Here is a 16,609-nt window from a genome sequence, read left to right as displayed (position 1 = left end):
TGACTCAACGACGTGTAATAACCGGAAATCGTCAGCCGAATATGGTATTTTTCGATGATATTTGTTAAGATAATAAATAGCTAGAATGATGTTTCAACGTTGACGTTTCCTTTTCCGAAGGTCCTCACTGCTGGAAATATAAACTCTCTGTCTGTGGTGGCCCAGCGGTTCCAGTATTTGTGTCTGTACTTGTCTCGGTCATTCATTTTATGCAACAGATCCGGATCTACCTTTGGAGGATTTTCAAAATATCCCTTAGGAAGGATGCTTTCTTTCTTAGAAACATACATCAGCTCCTTCTAAATTTTATCGAGGTGAAAATTTTCCAGATAAGTTTACGACGTCGCAGCTACGTCTGGATTGTGACTTTTCTGTGCACGCTATACATGAGCACATAAAACAGTACTTCCGTGGCCTTGACTAGGTCAAAAAATGCAATATCGTATGAGTGTTGTCAGGATTATCTGCTAACTCCATTACATCTACGATGGCATCCACGTCTTCGTAGTCCATCCCGGCATGATGAACAAATTTTATTTCGTGGATAGCATCGCGTAGTTTTCATTTTCAGCGAAATCGTTTTCATGCTACTACTTTATCCATGCAGTCTTGGTCAGTTTTGTGCGCGTCATCCTCTTCCTTACGTACAACTTTACGACGTTTCATGTAGCCCGCTTTTTCGATGGCGTCATCGATATCAGGATGCAGATTTTACACAATAGCATGAATTAGCCCATCATTGTCTTTAGCTAGCCGCGCTAAGTCTCTATTAATGCAAAATTTAAACACGACAAAATATGTATCGATGGCATTTCTGAGTTTCTCGCGCATGCGTTCCACAGAAAGATGAGACAGTTTGACCTCATCATTTGATCAGGATATGAACTGTTAAAACCTTCGAATAGAACGAAATTTGTGTTTAGGATATTGTGAATAATGTGGTGAGCGTGAAATCATAGGAGGTTGTATTGCCATTCATAAACGTGTCTGGAAGTTTCCGAGATCACGCGGAGGATGGACATTACCATGACATGAATACACTGTAACATGGAATCCGCTAAACAAGCAGCTTGATGAAAATGACCAACCTCTTCCTGGTCAGGAACCTTATAATGACGTGGATGCGATTACCATGCAGCATAATATTTTACAGATATCATCCAGACGATAAAGCGGGATGTGATAAAATCATGCCGAGAGACTTAAGGGAATTAAAACAACAACAAAAAATCAGAGATCGAATTGACCGCGGTTTGGTACGTGGGATCATAGGAACTAAGCATAAGCTGGATATCGGTGTACCCTGCATGATACAAGTGTTAATACACTCGGTGTGGGTGTGACGGATCTTTCAAAGGTGTCAGAATCGGAGATGCTCGCTGAAGAACTTCACACACCTGATCGCAAGCATTTTCCACGCCGCAGGGTCATTGCTGTGAGGGTAAATGCCGTATGGTCTGATGATCTCGTCGACATGAGAAATTACAGAACATACAACAAACATTTCAATTATCTACTGACGGGTATCGATACCTTTAGCAAATACGCATGGATGGTTCTTCTGAGAAACAAAAATGAAATTATATCGTTGAGACGATGGACAGCATTGTGTGTACACGCAATCCCAATAAATTATGGGTCGATCAGGGTTGCGAATTTTACAAAAAAAAAGTTTCAACTGGCTTCAAAAACATAACATAGACATGTACAGCACATAAAATCAGGTCAAAGCTTTGTCGTGGAGCGATTTAACAGGACTCTAAAAGAAATCGCATTTTCAAAAGATTTACCGGCGATAACACCAACATCTACTTAGATTTGTTTTACCAGAGTTCGTATAATCAATCATGGCATCGAAGCATTAAAATGTCTACAGCAGATGCCTCATTAGTAACCTCACAAGGTCACTATGACCAAAAACAGGAGGTCACAGACGTCTTACTTTTAGACCATTAATTTAAAGTATGTGACTGAGGGAGAATTAGCAGACAAAAAAGCACCTTCGAAAAAGGATATACACCCAACTGGACTGAGGAAGTATTTGTGGTAGATACAGTAAAGAAAACTATCACAGTCACAAACATACTTAAAGATGCCCCAGGAGAACTCATTGAATGTTCTTTTTACGAACTACAGAATTACAGAAAACCTACCAGGACGCACTCAGGCTCTTTCGTCAAACGGTTTGTTCATTCAGACAAATTTGACGCCTCCGAAATGATTATATCTCTGAGCTGGTCTCTGGTGACTGTGAAACCGTCTCTTCCACTGATCATCCTCATACTCATCTACCTCCACCTCAGAAAATATCATCTATGGGATATAACTCAAATCATTATTAACCAACGCTACGGCCTCTTTAATACGCTTCAATATTTCCTCATAGTCACTCTTCACCGACGGTGACAGTAGATATTCTGAATAACACAATTCTCTCCATAATCGTGGATAAAGAGATTACATCTCTACGAGAGATGTTTTATCATCCCTCATTTATACTGATGAATCTAACAGAACAATCATTCACACATAAGCCGAAACTCTCCTTTTCTCTTCGTAGGGTCACATGGTCCAAATATCCTCATTTCTGGAGTCCAGAAAACCACACATTTTTATTGGGTTGGGTCACATGGTCCAGAAACTCCATTTTGTCTGCGTTTAGCCACCTGGTCCAGAAACCCCATTTTCACACTTGGGGACCGTCCATAAATAACGTCACGCACCTGGGGGGGGGGGGGGAGGGGGTCACACATTTGTGACGATGCGTGACGAGGGAAAGGAATTTGTTTAAAAAAAGTGTGACGAGGGGGGAGGGGTCAAAAATCGGCCAAAATCGCGTGACGTCATTTATGGATGGCCCCTTGTCACATCGACAGACGTGTACGTAGTAGTATGATAATTGCGGTTTTATTGATTACTAATCTACAGCACATGCCTTTCCACTTACATGGGCAACTGTGGATCGCATTCACGCGTATGTGTGTGCGCTTGATATGACGAAACAGTCAAGAGTGGTAGAAAGCTGTGTATTAGATAAGTAAGAAATTCCAAATCTCCTCTTATCAAACTACTACGGTAGCCATTTTCTTGCCTTATCATTGTATCTATGATAATTATATCACCAAGGAAACACATTATAACAACTGTATGAAATATATGACGTTAACCCTGGATTCAAAATGGATTGATCGACTGCAAGTTCCCGACCGTACATAAATAGCGCTGTATCTTTACTTACCTGTATGTGCACCAAATGTCATAACGCTTGAGAAAGAGCACGCTCGCACCACCTCGCACACTAAGACAGCAGCTATGAGGCCCAGTGCATAGCCGGTGGATTCTTCCTTTGCTTCTAGGTAGGACACAATCACTTGCAACAGGAACCCCTGGAACATTTAACCGTGCAAAATAAATGTATATCTTTCAGCATGCCGGAGTGGTTGCAATGAAAAGACATAATGGAAGATCGCGCCCTCAGAATTACCCCATATCAATAAATCAATAAATTGTCCAAAATGTCATCTAGGACAAAATAAGAAAACAATCCTATATGATTCTTTGGGGTAGAAATATCGACTAATTGTTTTTAAGGTATGTGTTCTCCGATGTCAGCATCCATTGATGTAAATTAATTCTTTTTGATCTACGTAGTTATAGCAAAAACCCACCCACCTTCGCCGATGGTAGCTTGCGTCGACAATTAGAACCTAAATGTTTATCTTAAAGAGGGATGGAATGACAGAAAAGAAAGGAAAACATAGAAATGGAATGACAGAAATTAACTCCAGTAAAGTCAAGAAGTTTAGAAGTCATCATCGATTATTTGTTGTATATGCGAAGTATTCCATTTCCATTCATAGCCAGTGGAGTCTACCAGCAAGATCATATACCATATATTCAACGGTCCGCAGGAAACGAGTAAAATAAAACTTCGCAACTCTGTTTAGTCAATAATTTTGAAAACTGCTTAAATTTCTATTGTGTTCCAACGTTTATCGTGGAAAAAAAAGACAAGAGAGAAATTGAAATCTATTTGCTTTGGCATGTATTCTCTTGCTGAGAAAATCACTTAACGGATTTAGCTACTTACTGAGACGAGAAATGTGGACACGGCGTTAATGATCATGATGATCATTGCTACCAGAACTCGGGTCCGTATAAACTTGTACCAGACTCTCACGAAGGATGCCTTTTCCGGTGACCTTTCATTCAGTTCCTGCAGCCATAATTTTACCATCCTAGGATTGGTAAAAGTTTGACAAATAGTTAGTAAGCTCTTTGAATATTATACCATGTGAAGCACCTAGCGGTGGCTTCATTGCGGCTATTATGCTGGTGAAAGTTAATTAGCAGCGCATATTATAGAAATGAAAAAAAAATACTGTAATGATACGTCGAAAAGGTTCTTCAAGGACGTACTATGATATACATTCAGTATCGTCGAAGGTATATATTCATTTTTTTAAATGAAAAACTCCATGTTTCGGAACCACGACACATTAACTAAAGCAGGAGAGTATTCAATCCCAATTTTTCCCCATATCGGGCTCGTAATTGAAATTTTTTTTTTCTTTTTAACCCGCAGTAATTGTATTTTTGTTATATGAGGCTGAAGAATGCCAAATTGTCTTTGTCGTAACAGTATGATCCATTGTTTTCAGCATCCTCGCGGACGGACATATACAGATTAACCTTCTAGGCTATTGTAACGAAGGAATAAACGTTTACTAAATTTACTTTTATTTAAGAAATATTTTTTCCAATTCAGTTGTTAATGAAACTTTAAATCACTATCATTGCATGACAAGCTTTTGCGTTTGTTGTTATCAAGATTCAACAGATTTTATGTACTCTTTACGGTTGATATGTTGGCCTTAGTTCGTCTTTGATTTGGAAGACAGAATTAGAAGGAAAACTATCTACTTGGCCTTGTTTCAGAACATGGAGCAAATCGGGACCAAAAAGGTAGAAAGCAAAGCTGACACCTTATGTCTTAACAAACATGATTATGTTTTTAACACCATCCATGGGAGATTACCTATCAGTATTTGTACGTAAACCATCTTGGTCGGAACACTCCCAGATGTCATCCTCTGACACCATTTCCTTTCTCTTCTTGAAGAACTTCCAGACCAGCTTGTTGAGCCACATGAGGAATACATATGAGAAGAGACCAACTGTGTTGATGGGCAGCTTGCCGTCCCTGAAATCAACGTGAGATTCTGACGTGATCAGATTCTTATAACTGGTTTAAACAGGTTTCAGGTTGGTGAAACCTTCAATTTACTCGGACACCAATAATAGTTTTTTTTTTATTGAATTACTAAATTTATTCGTTTCTTGTTTACTGAAATAAATTTGATACAACCGGACAAACAAATATTGAAATGCTTTTCATGAAATGAACTTTACCAAAATAGAAAACCAACATTTTCTAAGTTATTGTGGATACAGAACTCAGATAATAGTAAATCACCTACTCGTATGTACAAACACCACATTCTGATTGGTTTATTTCATGCATGGATGACGTCTATGATAAAATATTTAAAGTCAGCTGATTAAACAAACCTAATGAACATATTTTATACCTGAATCAAGTATTCGTTCTTTCAGATTATACGTGAATAATTAATTGTTGTGCTAATTAATTACGTTAGAAAAACATTATATATGGGTTGTCAAGCTCAACAGTTTTCTGGGAAAATATGGAAAGAATTTGAACACTCAGGCTTCGTCTTCCCGTTCAAAAGTTTTCATCATCTTTCGGAAAACGCTGGAATTGAGCAAACCATGCAAATGGTTCCTATATTTATCTTTACAGGAACAAGTATTATTTCAGATTGTAAGAGATGAGGCAAAGTATTCATTGATGTTTCACAGTATAGTATAACCACGTTGTATGCACTGATGGGGCACAGTGAAACTTCATTGTATGAAACGATGACCAAAACGAACTGTAAACCCAGATGCACATTCAAAATGCAATGTGTACCAAGGTGATATACAGCGAAAACCCATTCTATACAAAGGTTATGCACGGTGCCTGTTGATAAATAAGGCAAAATAGTCCATCTGGACATATGTAATCGATAGCTTTTTTTGATGCACATATAGATGTATTATATATTTTGACATACATGTGTGTGCAAACAGATTTTCATTTTATTTCCATCTATGTTTGAAATAAATACAACATGTATAGGAATAGATTGGGAACTAAAATTTGATTTAAGCTATTTTAAAAAGCGTCATGACATTCTTATATTGAACAGGATCAACTATTTTACAAATTCAGACTATTTCATGACATATTATGTCTTATATTGGTCACTTGACCTACTGATGACTTACTGATGACAGTGCCGCCGTCATAAAAGCTTGTGTCGTTTGCAAAGTTCAAAGGGCACAAACAACTAATAGAAAACACAACAGTAGTCATTTTGCAAGCCAGTATTCCTAATATTTCATGAATTCTTTTCTTTTCTGTGCATTAGCTTGGTCTCTTATGTACAAAAACGGACTTAGTAGTAGCAATACCTACTTCCTAGATGGACGGAATGGCTTCAGCGTCTGTAGTGCCACTGAATATTTCCGATGCTTATATCCAGCCGTGTTGAGATCGGAGAAGATATCTGTGGAGCTCGGTAAACGAAGCCTGTAATTTGACCAATGATAATGTGACATACACACACTCACACACAGACAAGGACACAGACACACAGACACACACACACTCATATATATATATATATATATATATATATATATATATATATATATATATATAGTCTCACACTAAGTTAAGTAACAGAACAGAGCAAAGGTACAAGTATTGTGTAATTCAACAAATAATTTATATTTCCCAAGACTACAAGGTCAAAATTTAAAAAGACCTTAGAGCATTGTGAATTAAATTCCAAATAGTTCTAAAAATGATATAATTTTATCCAAGTCCAAAATTGTATGAAGTTCCAATTGTATTACAGTGGTATTCCAAATAAATTCCAATACTGAATGTGTTGATATGCATGTAGTTTTGAATGTGATAATGTGTCAATGGTCTGTAACGTGACGATGTATTAACAGTCTGTTGATGTATCACAATAATATAATCCAAATTTGCTTGTCTGAATTCACTATAATTCAAAATTAATGATTTAGCCCAAGAAATGTTCATGAGCAGTTTGTAATTCCAGTGAAAAATTTAAAATTATAAATCCACTCAAATTAAAAATCAGTAAAGAACACTAATAAGATTAGGAATTTCCAACTGAAAAGCTAGCATCCTACATTCAAATATAAGTAAACATTTTTACTTCCATTAGCATTATTACATACATATATATGGTGTGTCTGTGTGTTGCACACTGAACGTGGACTAAATATTTTATTGTATAGGACCTGTTGGTCTCCTCCATGACTAAGATTTACTGCCGCAAAACCAATCAAGGATTAAAGTAGCATTTTTATATAGAAAGACTTTGATTCTGTAAAAGCCCAAGGGTGTTATAAAATGACCAGGTACTGTGCTTGAGACGGAGGTGGGGGTGGGGAAGGAGGGAGGGGGATTCATACATTGCATAGGTCCATGCCTAAGATTTACTGCAGCATAACCAATCAATGATTAAAGTAGCATCCCTATATAGAAAGACTTGGAGTCTGTAAAAGCCCAAGGGTGTTCAAAAATGACCAGGTACTGTGCTTGAGACGGAGGTGGGGGTGGGGAAGGAGGGAGGTGGACTCATACATTGCATAGGTCCATGCTTAAGATTTACTGCAGCAAAACCAATCAATGATTAAAGTAGAATCCTTATATAGAATGACTTGGATCTGTAAAAGCCCAAAGGTGTTCAAAAATGACCAGGTACTGTACTTGATGTGCGATTGTTCTTTGACGTTTCTTCTTGAATCATCGAAATCATCGATGACAGTATTCTTGATTCCCGTTGGAGAGATACGTCTGGTTTCCTTTTCAGTGGGGATCTGCAACGTAGCGACTTCCCTTCTCTGTCGAGCGGGTTTGCTGCTTGCCATGTTGACAGCTCTGTCTCACTGATAAACCTGAAATAATAATAATAATAATAATAATAAGAAGAAGAAGAAGAAGAAGAAATAATTTACATAGTATTATTAATATTGTTGTTGTTGTTGTTGCTTCTTTAATTCCGTTTTTATGTTTTTTCTTTGTTGATTACCTGACCTGTTTCATGCCACGTACTACATTTTTGTTTTGCGGTCAGCTAAAAATTGATATTGTTAATTGTAAGAAGACGTTGGTAGGTGCTTCATAAATGGGATTAGTCAGCATATGAAATTTCTATCTAGGTATTCTTGCAAAACTGATGACACGTGAGATATCCCACTCATCCCCGCGACATTCCTTTTGAACTTTCATAAATTTGGTTCTTGTTTCAATATAATTAGTAAAGTTGTATGATGAACCAAATTATTACCTAATTATATTTCATTAGAGATCGGTACATAACAGTTTCAAAATAATTTTATCAAAGAAAACATACAATAATGAAGATGTACAGTCCAATATATAAAGGTATGTCTTCAGCGTATACGCATCAAACCATTTTGTGCTGAACTAACATTTTACATCATAATCAGGGGATAGGTTTAAACTTTGACCTTTGCCAAATCTTTGCCTTTGCTCACGTATTTAGAACCATAAAGTGAAAGCCTAGTTCATGACTTAGATTTTTGAAATTACTATCAAAAACGTATGTATAAGTACTGAAATGTGAAGTGTCTGCACTTACCGTTAAATTTTGTATTCAACTTGTAAACTGAAATGCTGGACACTGGTTTGCAGTGTGTGATGAATCATTCTTAGTAACTCATGATCTTTTTGTCTGACTTTGCATATCTTACGACTAATTGGATTCTCAGTTACGGTCATATGTGTGATGTTAAAATATCAATAGAACGTGCTGGTTCATAAACTGTGTATCGTATCATAGGTGTTATCTTATTTCACAACTTGTTAAAATTGTCTTACTTGTGCAAGTTCGGAAAAGTGTGTGCATCCCTTTGAAATTTCCAGTTCATACTTTCTCTTCAAAAGAGTTTCTAATAGGCAAACCCAAACATAAACGCTCTTTATTGATGAAAATATAACGTTTTTCTTTCTTTTGGATATACATTGGAAAGTATCAGCTTTTTTACAGATACTTAAAACCATTTTCTTCTGTTACATTGTTTTCGTTATTATGTTCAAGCCACATTTAATTAAAATTAAAATCAGTACTTCTTGTTTTACGTTATCATCTAGACAGTTGCATCATAAGCCTGGTACGGAATTTATGTTCAGATCATTTCTGATATTACGCGTTGCTCCATGTGAACAAAATCATCAATTGTACCAATGGTAGGCGAGCATATTAAGTATGTCATACAGGAAAGACAGTAGTAAAATTATCAGTTTCTATAAATATTAGTACTATGGTACTGATGTTTGTTTCAATAAATAACCCTTCGGATACGGGGTCGAATCCAGGCCGAGTCATGCCAGACTTTTAAAAATGGTACTAGTTGCTGCCTCGCTTGTCATTAAGAGGTGAGTGCTAGGGCTGGTCGGTCCGGTGTCAGGATAATGTGACTGGGTGGAATATAATATTACATGTTAAATTGTTAAAGCTACATTAAAAATCAAAATCACACACACACACACACACACACACACACACACACTAAATAACCGTGAACATCGGATTTTGCTTTTCAATATCACCATGTGTACATTACGCCAGGAAAGAGACCTATAGTCTAACAACATTTCTGTAGATTTAACCATCATTGACCGGGACCAAAATGCATCGACGATTATCGATGATCATCTGTGACTTCCAGTGGTAATCTACAGATTAAATCGATGATCATCTGTGACTTCCAGTGGTAATCTACAGATTAAATCGATGATCATTTGTGACTTCCAGTGGTAATCTACAGATTAGAGCGATGATCATCTGTGACTTCCAGTGGTAATCTACAGATTAAATCGATGATCATCTGTGACTTCCAGTGGTAATCTACAGATTAAATCGATGATCATATGTGACTTCCAGTGGTAATCTATAGATTACATCGATGATCATCTGTGACTTCCAGTGGTAATCTACAGATTAAGTCGATGATCATCTGTGACTTCCAGTGGTAATCTACAGATTAAATCGATGATCATCTGTGACTTCCAGTGGTGATCTACAAATTAAATCGATGATCATATGTGACTTCCAGTGGTAATCTACAGATTAAATCGATGATCATATGTGACTTCCAGTGGTAATCTACAGATTAAATCGATGATCATATGTTACTTCCGGTGGTAATCTACAAATTAAATCGATGATCATCTGTGACTTCCGGTGGTAATCTACAGATTAAATATATGATCATCTGTGACTTCCAGTGGTAGTCTACAGATTAAATCGATGATCATCTGTGACTTCCAGTGGTAATCTATAGATTAAATCGATGACCATATGTGACTTCCAGTGGTAATCTACAGATTAAATCGAAGATCATCTGTGACATCCAGTGGTAATCTACAGATTAAATCGATGATCATATGTGACTTCCAGTGGTAATCTACAGATTAAATCGATGATCGTATGTGACTTCCAGTGGTAATCTACAGATTAAATCGATGATCATATGCGACTTCCAGTGGTAATCTACAGATTAAATCGATGATCATCTGTGACTTCCAGTGGTAGTCTACAGATTAAATCGATGATCATCTGTGACTTCCAGTGGTAATCTACAGATTAAATCGATGATCATCTGTGACTTCCGGTGGTAATCTACAGATTAAAATCGATGATCATCTGTGACTTCCAGTGGTAATCTACAGATTAAATCTATGATGATATGTGACTTCCAGTGGTAATCTACAGATTAAATCAAGGTGCAAGGATCCATAAACAGAAACATTGAACAGATCCCTCCCCACCCCACCCACCAAGTTGTATCTATATTTTGTTGTGATTAGGAAAGCACAAGTTTTTCGATACAATTTCGAAATTCTGGTTGATATAAAGTTTTGAATAAATCTTAGGGGTCGTCCTGGTTTAGGATCATATAACTCGACTTGACAGAGAACGTAAATTTTGAATTAAGTTTATTCATCTGAGACTGATTGATTCTATTTAGTGCTATTGCAATCGGCGTAAAATGCCTCGCCATGTGAAACATCAAGGCAGTATCAACCAGGCCTGAGCTGGACAGGATTCGAACCGTCAACCCACTGACTATGCTTCCACTGAGAAAGCAAAGTTGCTGGCAAAGAAATGATTTTTTAATTTCCCTTAATTCGTTAACGCGCGTTATTACATTCATATATAATACAGGCAAATAGAGTAGTACGTTCACAAACCTGTGGATCCTGTCTTGAAGATACTGTAATGCTTTGGGTACGCACTTATCATTGAAAAGGAGACAATGATTTAATAAAAATATGCATGATCTTTGAGTTCCTGCTTGAATGTGTACATATTGTTTTAGCAATAAAGTAATAATGAATTTGACCATATTTTTCTGGATATTAGAGGTGTTTTAAGTATTAGCTTGTAGAAACTATAATACATGACTGGCAAGGGACTAACAAATAGAAACGTATATACTGTGCATTTCTTTTAATTCCGGATCTATAAACATATCATCTAAATGTTTGACCTTTTTATCTTATGCAGAAAAAAACGTGTAAAAAAGCCGTTGAGAGTGAAGATCCAGGACATTCCATATTCAGCTCCTACAATATCACAAGTATTAGGTTAAAATTCAGGATGCTAACTCCACCCATTGCCGTACACATCAGTGTGAGCGAGTATGATATTACGAGATCTTGAGTATTCGGAGCGCAAAGTGCATGGTCACTGCTCTATTCAGGACGCTGCCTGATGGAAGTCAATGGTGAAGCAACTATTTTAGACAAGAACGAACTGGCATTCTTATGTTATAGATCTAGGTTCATGGCTGCCACTGCCGTATCCTTTAGAGGTATATATCGTTAGTTGATTGATTGGTTAGTTGTTTTTTTAGTCTCGTTCAACCAGACATTTCTCGTGGCTCCGCGAGATTTTCGCATGTACACCTTCTGTAGTTACTCTGCAGTATGTTGATAGTGAAATACCAGTAGTCGGCTAGGAAGAAGAACTAGCCTCTCATAGCAGAAACACATGGGTTTGGGGCAAGTAGAATATCTCACAAACGTCTTGAATGACAACTATTTTCAATTGCATCAGCTAGTTTAGTACACACATTTTTGCAGAATTGTCATCTAGGAAAATGGTTTGTGTTTGCACTGTGAGCATCACATTGTGTCAAAAATGACCTTCGGACATGAATATTCCAGGTAGAAATTTGGGGTTGGGGTGCATAAACTTCTTCTTTTATGAACTGTCTTTGACTTATTTGGTCAAGTGGATAATATTCTTATGCTTTGTTTTCATATAGGTATCCAAAAATATTGACGTTTTTGACCTCACTTGTGTATTTGATTTTTTATGATTTTTTATACTAGGTCGCTGGTTGCGGCATTACATTTTTACATAAAATCTGGTCCCTGCCTCTTAAGTTAGCTACCAACTGCGTCGCACTTCCGGTGCTCATGACACTGCAGATCACTAGCATCCTCCATCTTGCATACTTTCTTTCCCATGATGCATGGCGCTCATTGGTTTGGTTTCCCGATTCGTATCTTGATCCCTTCGCACTCAGTGACTAACTAATCGGGACACACAATTTATTAGTTACCGACCTGTGATTCAGTTTCATCAGTTTAGGTCAAGTGCCAGCGATGTTTTGTAACGGTCTAAAAAACAATTGTAACTTTCATAACGAGGTTTGCCCAAAGTCTTGTAAAGTCGCTGATTGGTTGACAGGGTAGTCAGTGTTGTTAAAACAAATTTACATTATGTTAATGCAAAAATTAAAATAGTTTGGTTTATATCTTTAACTGACCACATAAAATGTGTATTGGAAATAGAGGTTTGCACTTCTGTACTAAAATATTGCAAAGTCTTCAAACTGTGACACTAACTGACTGGCTGACATTCGTTGCTCGCTTTGGCACCAAAAACATTCTGCTATCTCTGAAACGCACTGAAAACGCTATAAATATGTTTATATTTGTCACTTATGCACAGCTAATTGTACGATTTGTCAAATATAAATGGTGCGTCTGTCGGACACAAATAAAGAAAGAAAAAATAAATGATCATGAGTGACACCTATCGGTAACAATCAATTGTATAGAACCTGAAGAAAAAAACCTCTTGTTAGGCATATATCTCTCGGAATCATGCGAGAGTATGGTTAAATGAAACTACGTTTTTAACGGCACTTCCAACACTTTCTTTGGCTAACTCTTGCAGAAGAACTGGTAGCTAAGTGCCTTTTTCCAAGCACATACTGTTCTATCAGACCCAGCAGGTCTGGGTCGGTATCGAACATGCGACCCTTCGTTTTCGATCGGGACGCTTTAACAAGTGAGTAACAACTACTCCCTTTGGGTACATAAGTTAATCAAATAAATGTCGAACTTTGCACAAAGTTCAAAATCTGGAACTGCACCGTACTATACTCGATACAAGTCACCGAAAAATTAGCAACACTGGGAAAACATGTCCTCTTTATCCATCAACTAAATAATGTATATTTCGTGTTAAATTCCACATTGGAGTGTTTGCGGACAGGTCTTTTCTCTCCGTAGTAGAATTCTGGCAGACAGGCTAGAGAGAGAGAGAGAGAGAGAGAGAGAGAGAGAGAGAGGGTGGGTGGGGTGGTAATTGAGATATAAACATTTTAGAAAGAAGTAAAGGAATTTCAATATAATGATGGACAGAGCGGCTGGAGTATAAATGGACAAAAACTGGACATACCAAGGCGGAGAGAGAGAGAGAGAGAGAGTTGCATGTTTATTAATTCAAAAAAGGGAAATGTTTTGTATCCAGAGAAACAATGATATGAGATAGATTGGTCTTGCTTAAACCTTCGCACTGTACAGAGAGACGGAAAATATTCTATGATCCTAATATTTACTTACTAAAATCAAAGTCATAATTAGAAGGTCTGTTACTGAAATTACAATATAGAATCTGGATAATATTACGTAGGCCATGTATATTTATAGAGGAATTCCAATAACACAGATCCAAACGAAAATAAACATGTTTGCTTCTTTTAATAATCAAAACCATACACACAGAGAATATTTTCGATATGTATTAGTTGTTCACTGAAACAAAATCAATATTTCAGGTCAAGTAGAAAATGACAAGGTTAAGTCCAAAATATATATATATATATATATATATATATATATATATATATATATATATATATATATATATATATATATATATATATATATATATATATATATAAAGCTAGGGGTTGTGATCACTAAATGCAATATTCGGAGAAGGAGCTGACCTTTTAAAAGACCTTTGGCAAATTCCAGTGTCGGAATTGTCTCTAAGTGATCTTTACAGAAGTTTTAGATGATAAAATCATCGCAATTATCTAGACCAGCTGTAATAATGTTCGTTAAACGTTGAAAAGTACAAGGTGATCATTTCATCCCAAACGGCATCACTTTATATTGATAAAGTTCATCTGGAGTCGCGAATGCAGAGCTTTGTACACTTCAAAGTGTTGCAGTGCCAATATCAAAGCCAGACATTCCATCTTGATTGTGGCATAATTTCTCTGGTGCTTATATAATTTCTTTTAAAAAAAACCCACACTGGATGATCTACACCATTTTTGTCTTCTTGAATAAATGCTGCACCAATCCCAACATCACTTGCCATAAACAGACATTTTAAATGATTGACTCAAATTTGGAGCTGAAAGAATGGATGCACTCTAAAGAATGGCCTTTTACTTATCAAGACCTATGAAACTTTTGTTTTTGCTCAAATAGTTTGTCAGGGGTTCAGCAATTATGGAGCATTTAAGCAAATTTCCGACAGCATTTAGCCATACCATAAAATCGCATCATTGCTTTTTATTGATAGGCACAGGGAATTCAGAGATAGCTTTAACTTTAGCATCTATAGGTTTAATTTGTCCAAGCTCCACGATATGTCATAAAACTGTAACACAAGGATGACACTCACTTTGGGATAAACTAATTCATTATCAAATTTGCATCAATGAGTCTGCATATGAATTTCCGAATTGTCTCTAACTGATCTTTACAGATGTATTAGATGATAAAATCATCACAGTTATCTAGACCAGCTGTAATGATGTTCGTTAAACGTTGAAAAGTGAAAGACGATCATTTCATCCCAAACGGCATTATTTTATATTGATACAGTTCATCTGGAGTCGCGAATGCAGAAATTTCATGTGTTCTTTCCGACACTGAAATTGGACAAAGCCCTTTTAAAAGGTCAAATTTGGTGACATACTTTGCATTTAAATTTTTATCAATGCAGTCATCGATTCTTGGCAATGGAAATTAACATGTTTTACTCAAACTATTCACCTTTCTATAATCCGCACACATGCGGAAAGTATTGTCTGCATTCTGTACAATTATACATCCTGAATTTCAGTCACTTTTGCTCGGTTCTATAAAATCATTCTCCAGCATATACGGAATTTCTTTTTTCAAACATTCCTGTTTGAGAGGGTTCATCATGTGCAGATATTGTTTCAAAAGTGTGGGTTCTAGGATTTCACCATCATGGTAGAGTTTATTCGTTCGTGTAACAACATTTGGAAATAAGTGCTCATGTTCAAGTAACAGCTGGTTTGATGCCGCTGCTGATGTGAAAGTTTCTTTTTAAGATTATTCATAATTTCTGAATTCCAAAGATTTGTTACGCCAAAGTCACTGCACTTCGATTGCTTTTCGTTGCTTAAATCTTCACTGTGTGACAGGTACAACTGGCTGGCTCTATCAAAATACTGATATTCGTTTAATCCATGTGTTTTAATACTGTATTTTAACCCACCCGTTTTCTTTCTATCTCTGTAAGGACAAACAAAACTTATGTCGTACATCAATTTCACTTTTGACTTGAATCGCTGGATTCATGCATAGCTTGCTCCAGACATAAAATCTGACCATTGATCTGATTGGATAAATTTGGAAAACACAAAACTGTACTCAAAATATATCAAGGTTTTACTCTTGCTTTAGTTTTAATATTCCTCAAAGGAATTGCCTCTGGGAATCTTGTAGATGCACCAGTTATGGTCAACAAGTATTAGTTGCCTGACTTGGTCTTAGGTAAATAACCGACACTAAATACAATCATTCTGCTAAATAGTTCGACGAATGCGGGGATAGGATGCAGATTCGCCGTAGGTACCTCCTGACTGGGTTTTCCTACCATTTAACAAGTACGAAAAGATCTACAGTATGTACAGACATCACTTTTAATTTTTGGACAATAAAAATGATTCAAGTTGTTGTGATACGTTCTGTTGATCTCTAAATGACCATACAAGGGTGTTTCATGTGACAAACTAAGAATTTCCTGTCTGTACGGTTTTGGAAGAACATTTTGATAGGTCAACGACCACTCGTCATGAGCAGGTACCTCAGGTGGTCTCCATTTTCGAATACGGGTCAAACTGT

General features: G+C 36.7%; 1 protein-coding gene across 1 annotated transcript in view; it reads right to left on the bottom strand.

Moving 5' to 3' along the window:
- LOC149797413 (ATP-binding cassette sub-family C member 5-like) overlaps nt 1-8,799 on the bottom strand; it is a 111,747-nt gene extending 102,948 nt beyond the window's left edge. Inside the window, exons 1-6 of the mRNA XM_089960757.1 lie at nt 8,772-8,799; nt 7,877-8,064; nt 6,545-6,658; nt 5,039-5,203; nt 4,091-4,238; nt 3,239-3,386 (exon numbers count right to left, since the gene is read on the bottom strand). Coding sequence (XP_089816883.1) covers nt 3,239-3,386; nt 4,091-4,238; nt 5,039-5,203; nt 6,545-6,658; nt 7,877-8,037 — 736 coding nt within the window. The 5' untranslated portion in view covers nt 8,038-8,064; nt 8,772-8,799. The remainder of the gene's footprint in view (nt 1-3,238; nt 3,387-4,090; nt 4,239-5,038; nt 5,204-6,544; nt 6,659-7,876; nt 8,065-8,771) is intronic.
- Nucleotides 8,800-16,609: the final 7,810 nt, after the last annotated feature.

The sequence above is a fragment of the Sinohyriopsis cumingii genome, chromosome 6 (genome assembly GCF_028554795.1).
Source record: "Sinohyriopsis cumingii isolate HCF-2022 chromosome 6, ASM2855479v2, whole genome shotgun sequence".
NCBI classification, from domain to species: Eukaryota; Metazoa; Mollusca; class Bivalvia; order Unionida; family Unionidae; genus Sinohyriopsis; species Sinohyriopsis cumingii.
Note: the sequence above shows the minus strand (reverse complement) of the source record. Positions and strands in the feature narration are given on the sequence as shown.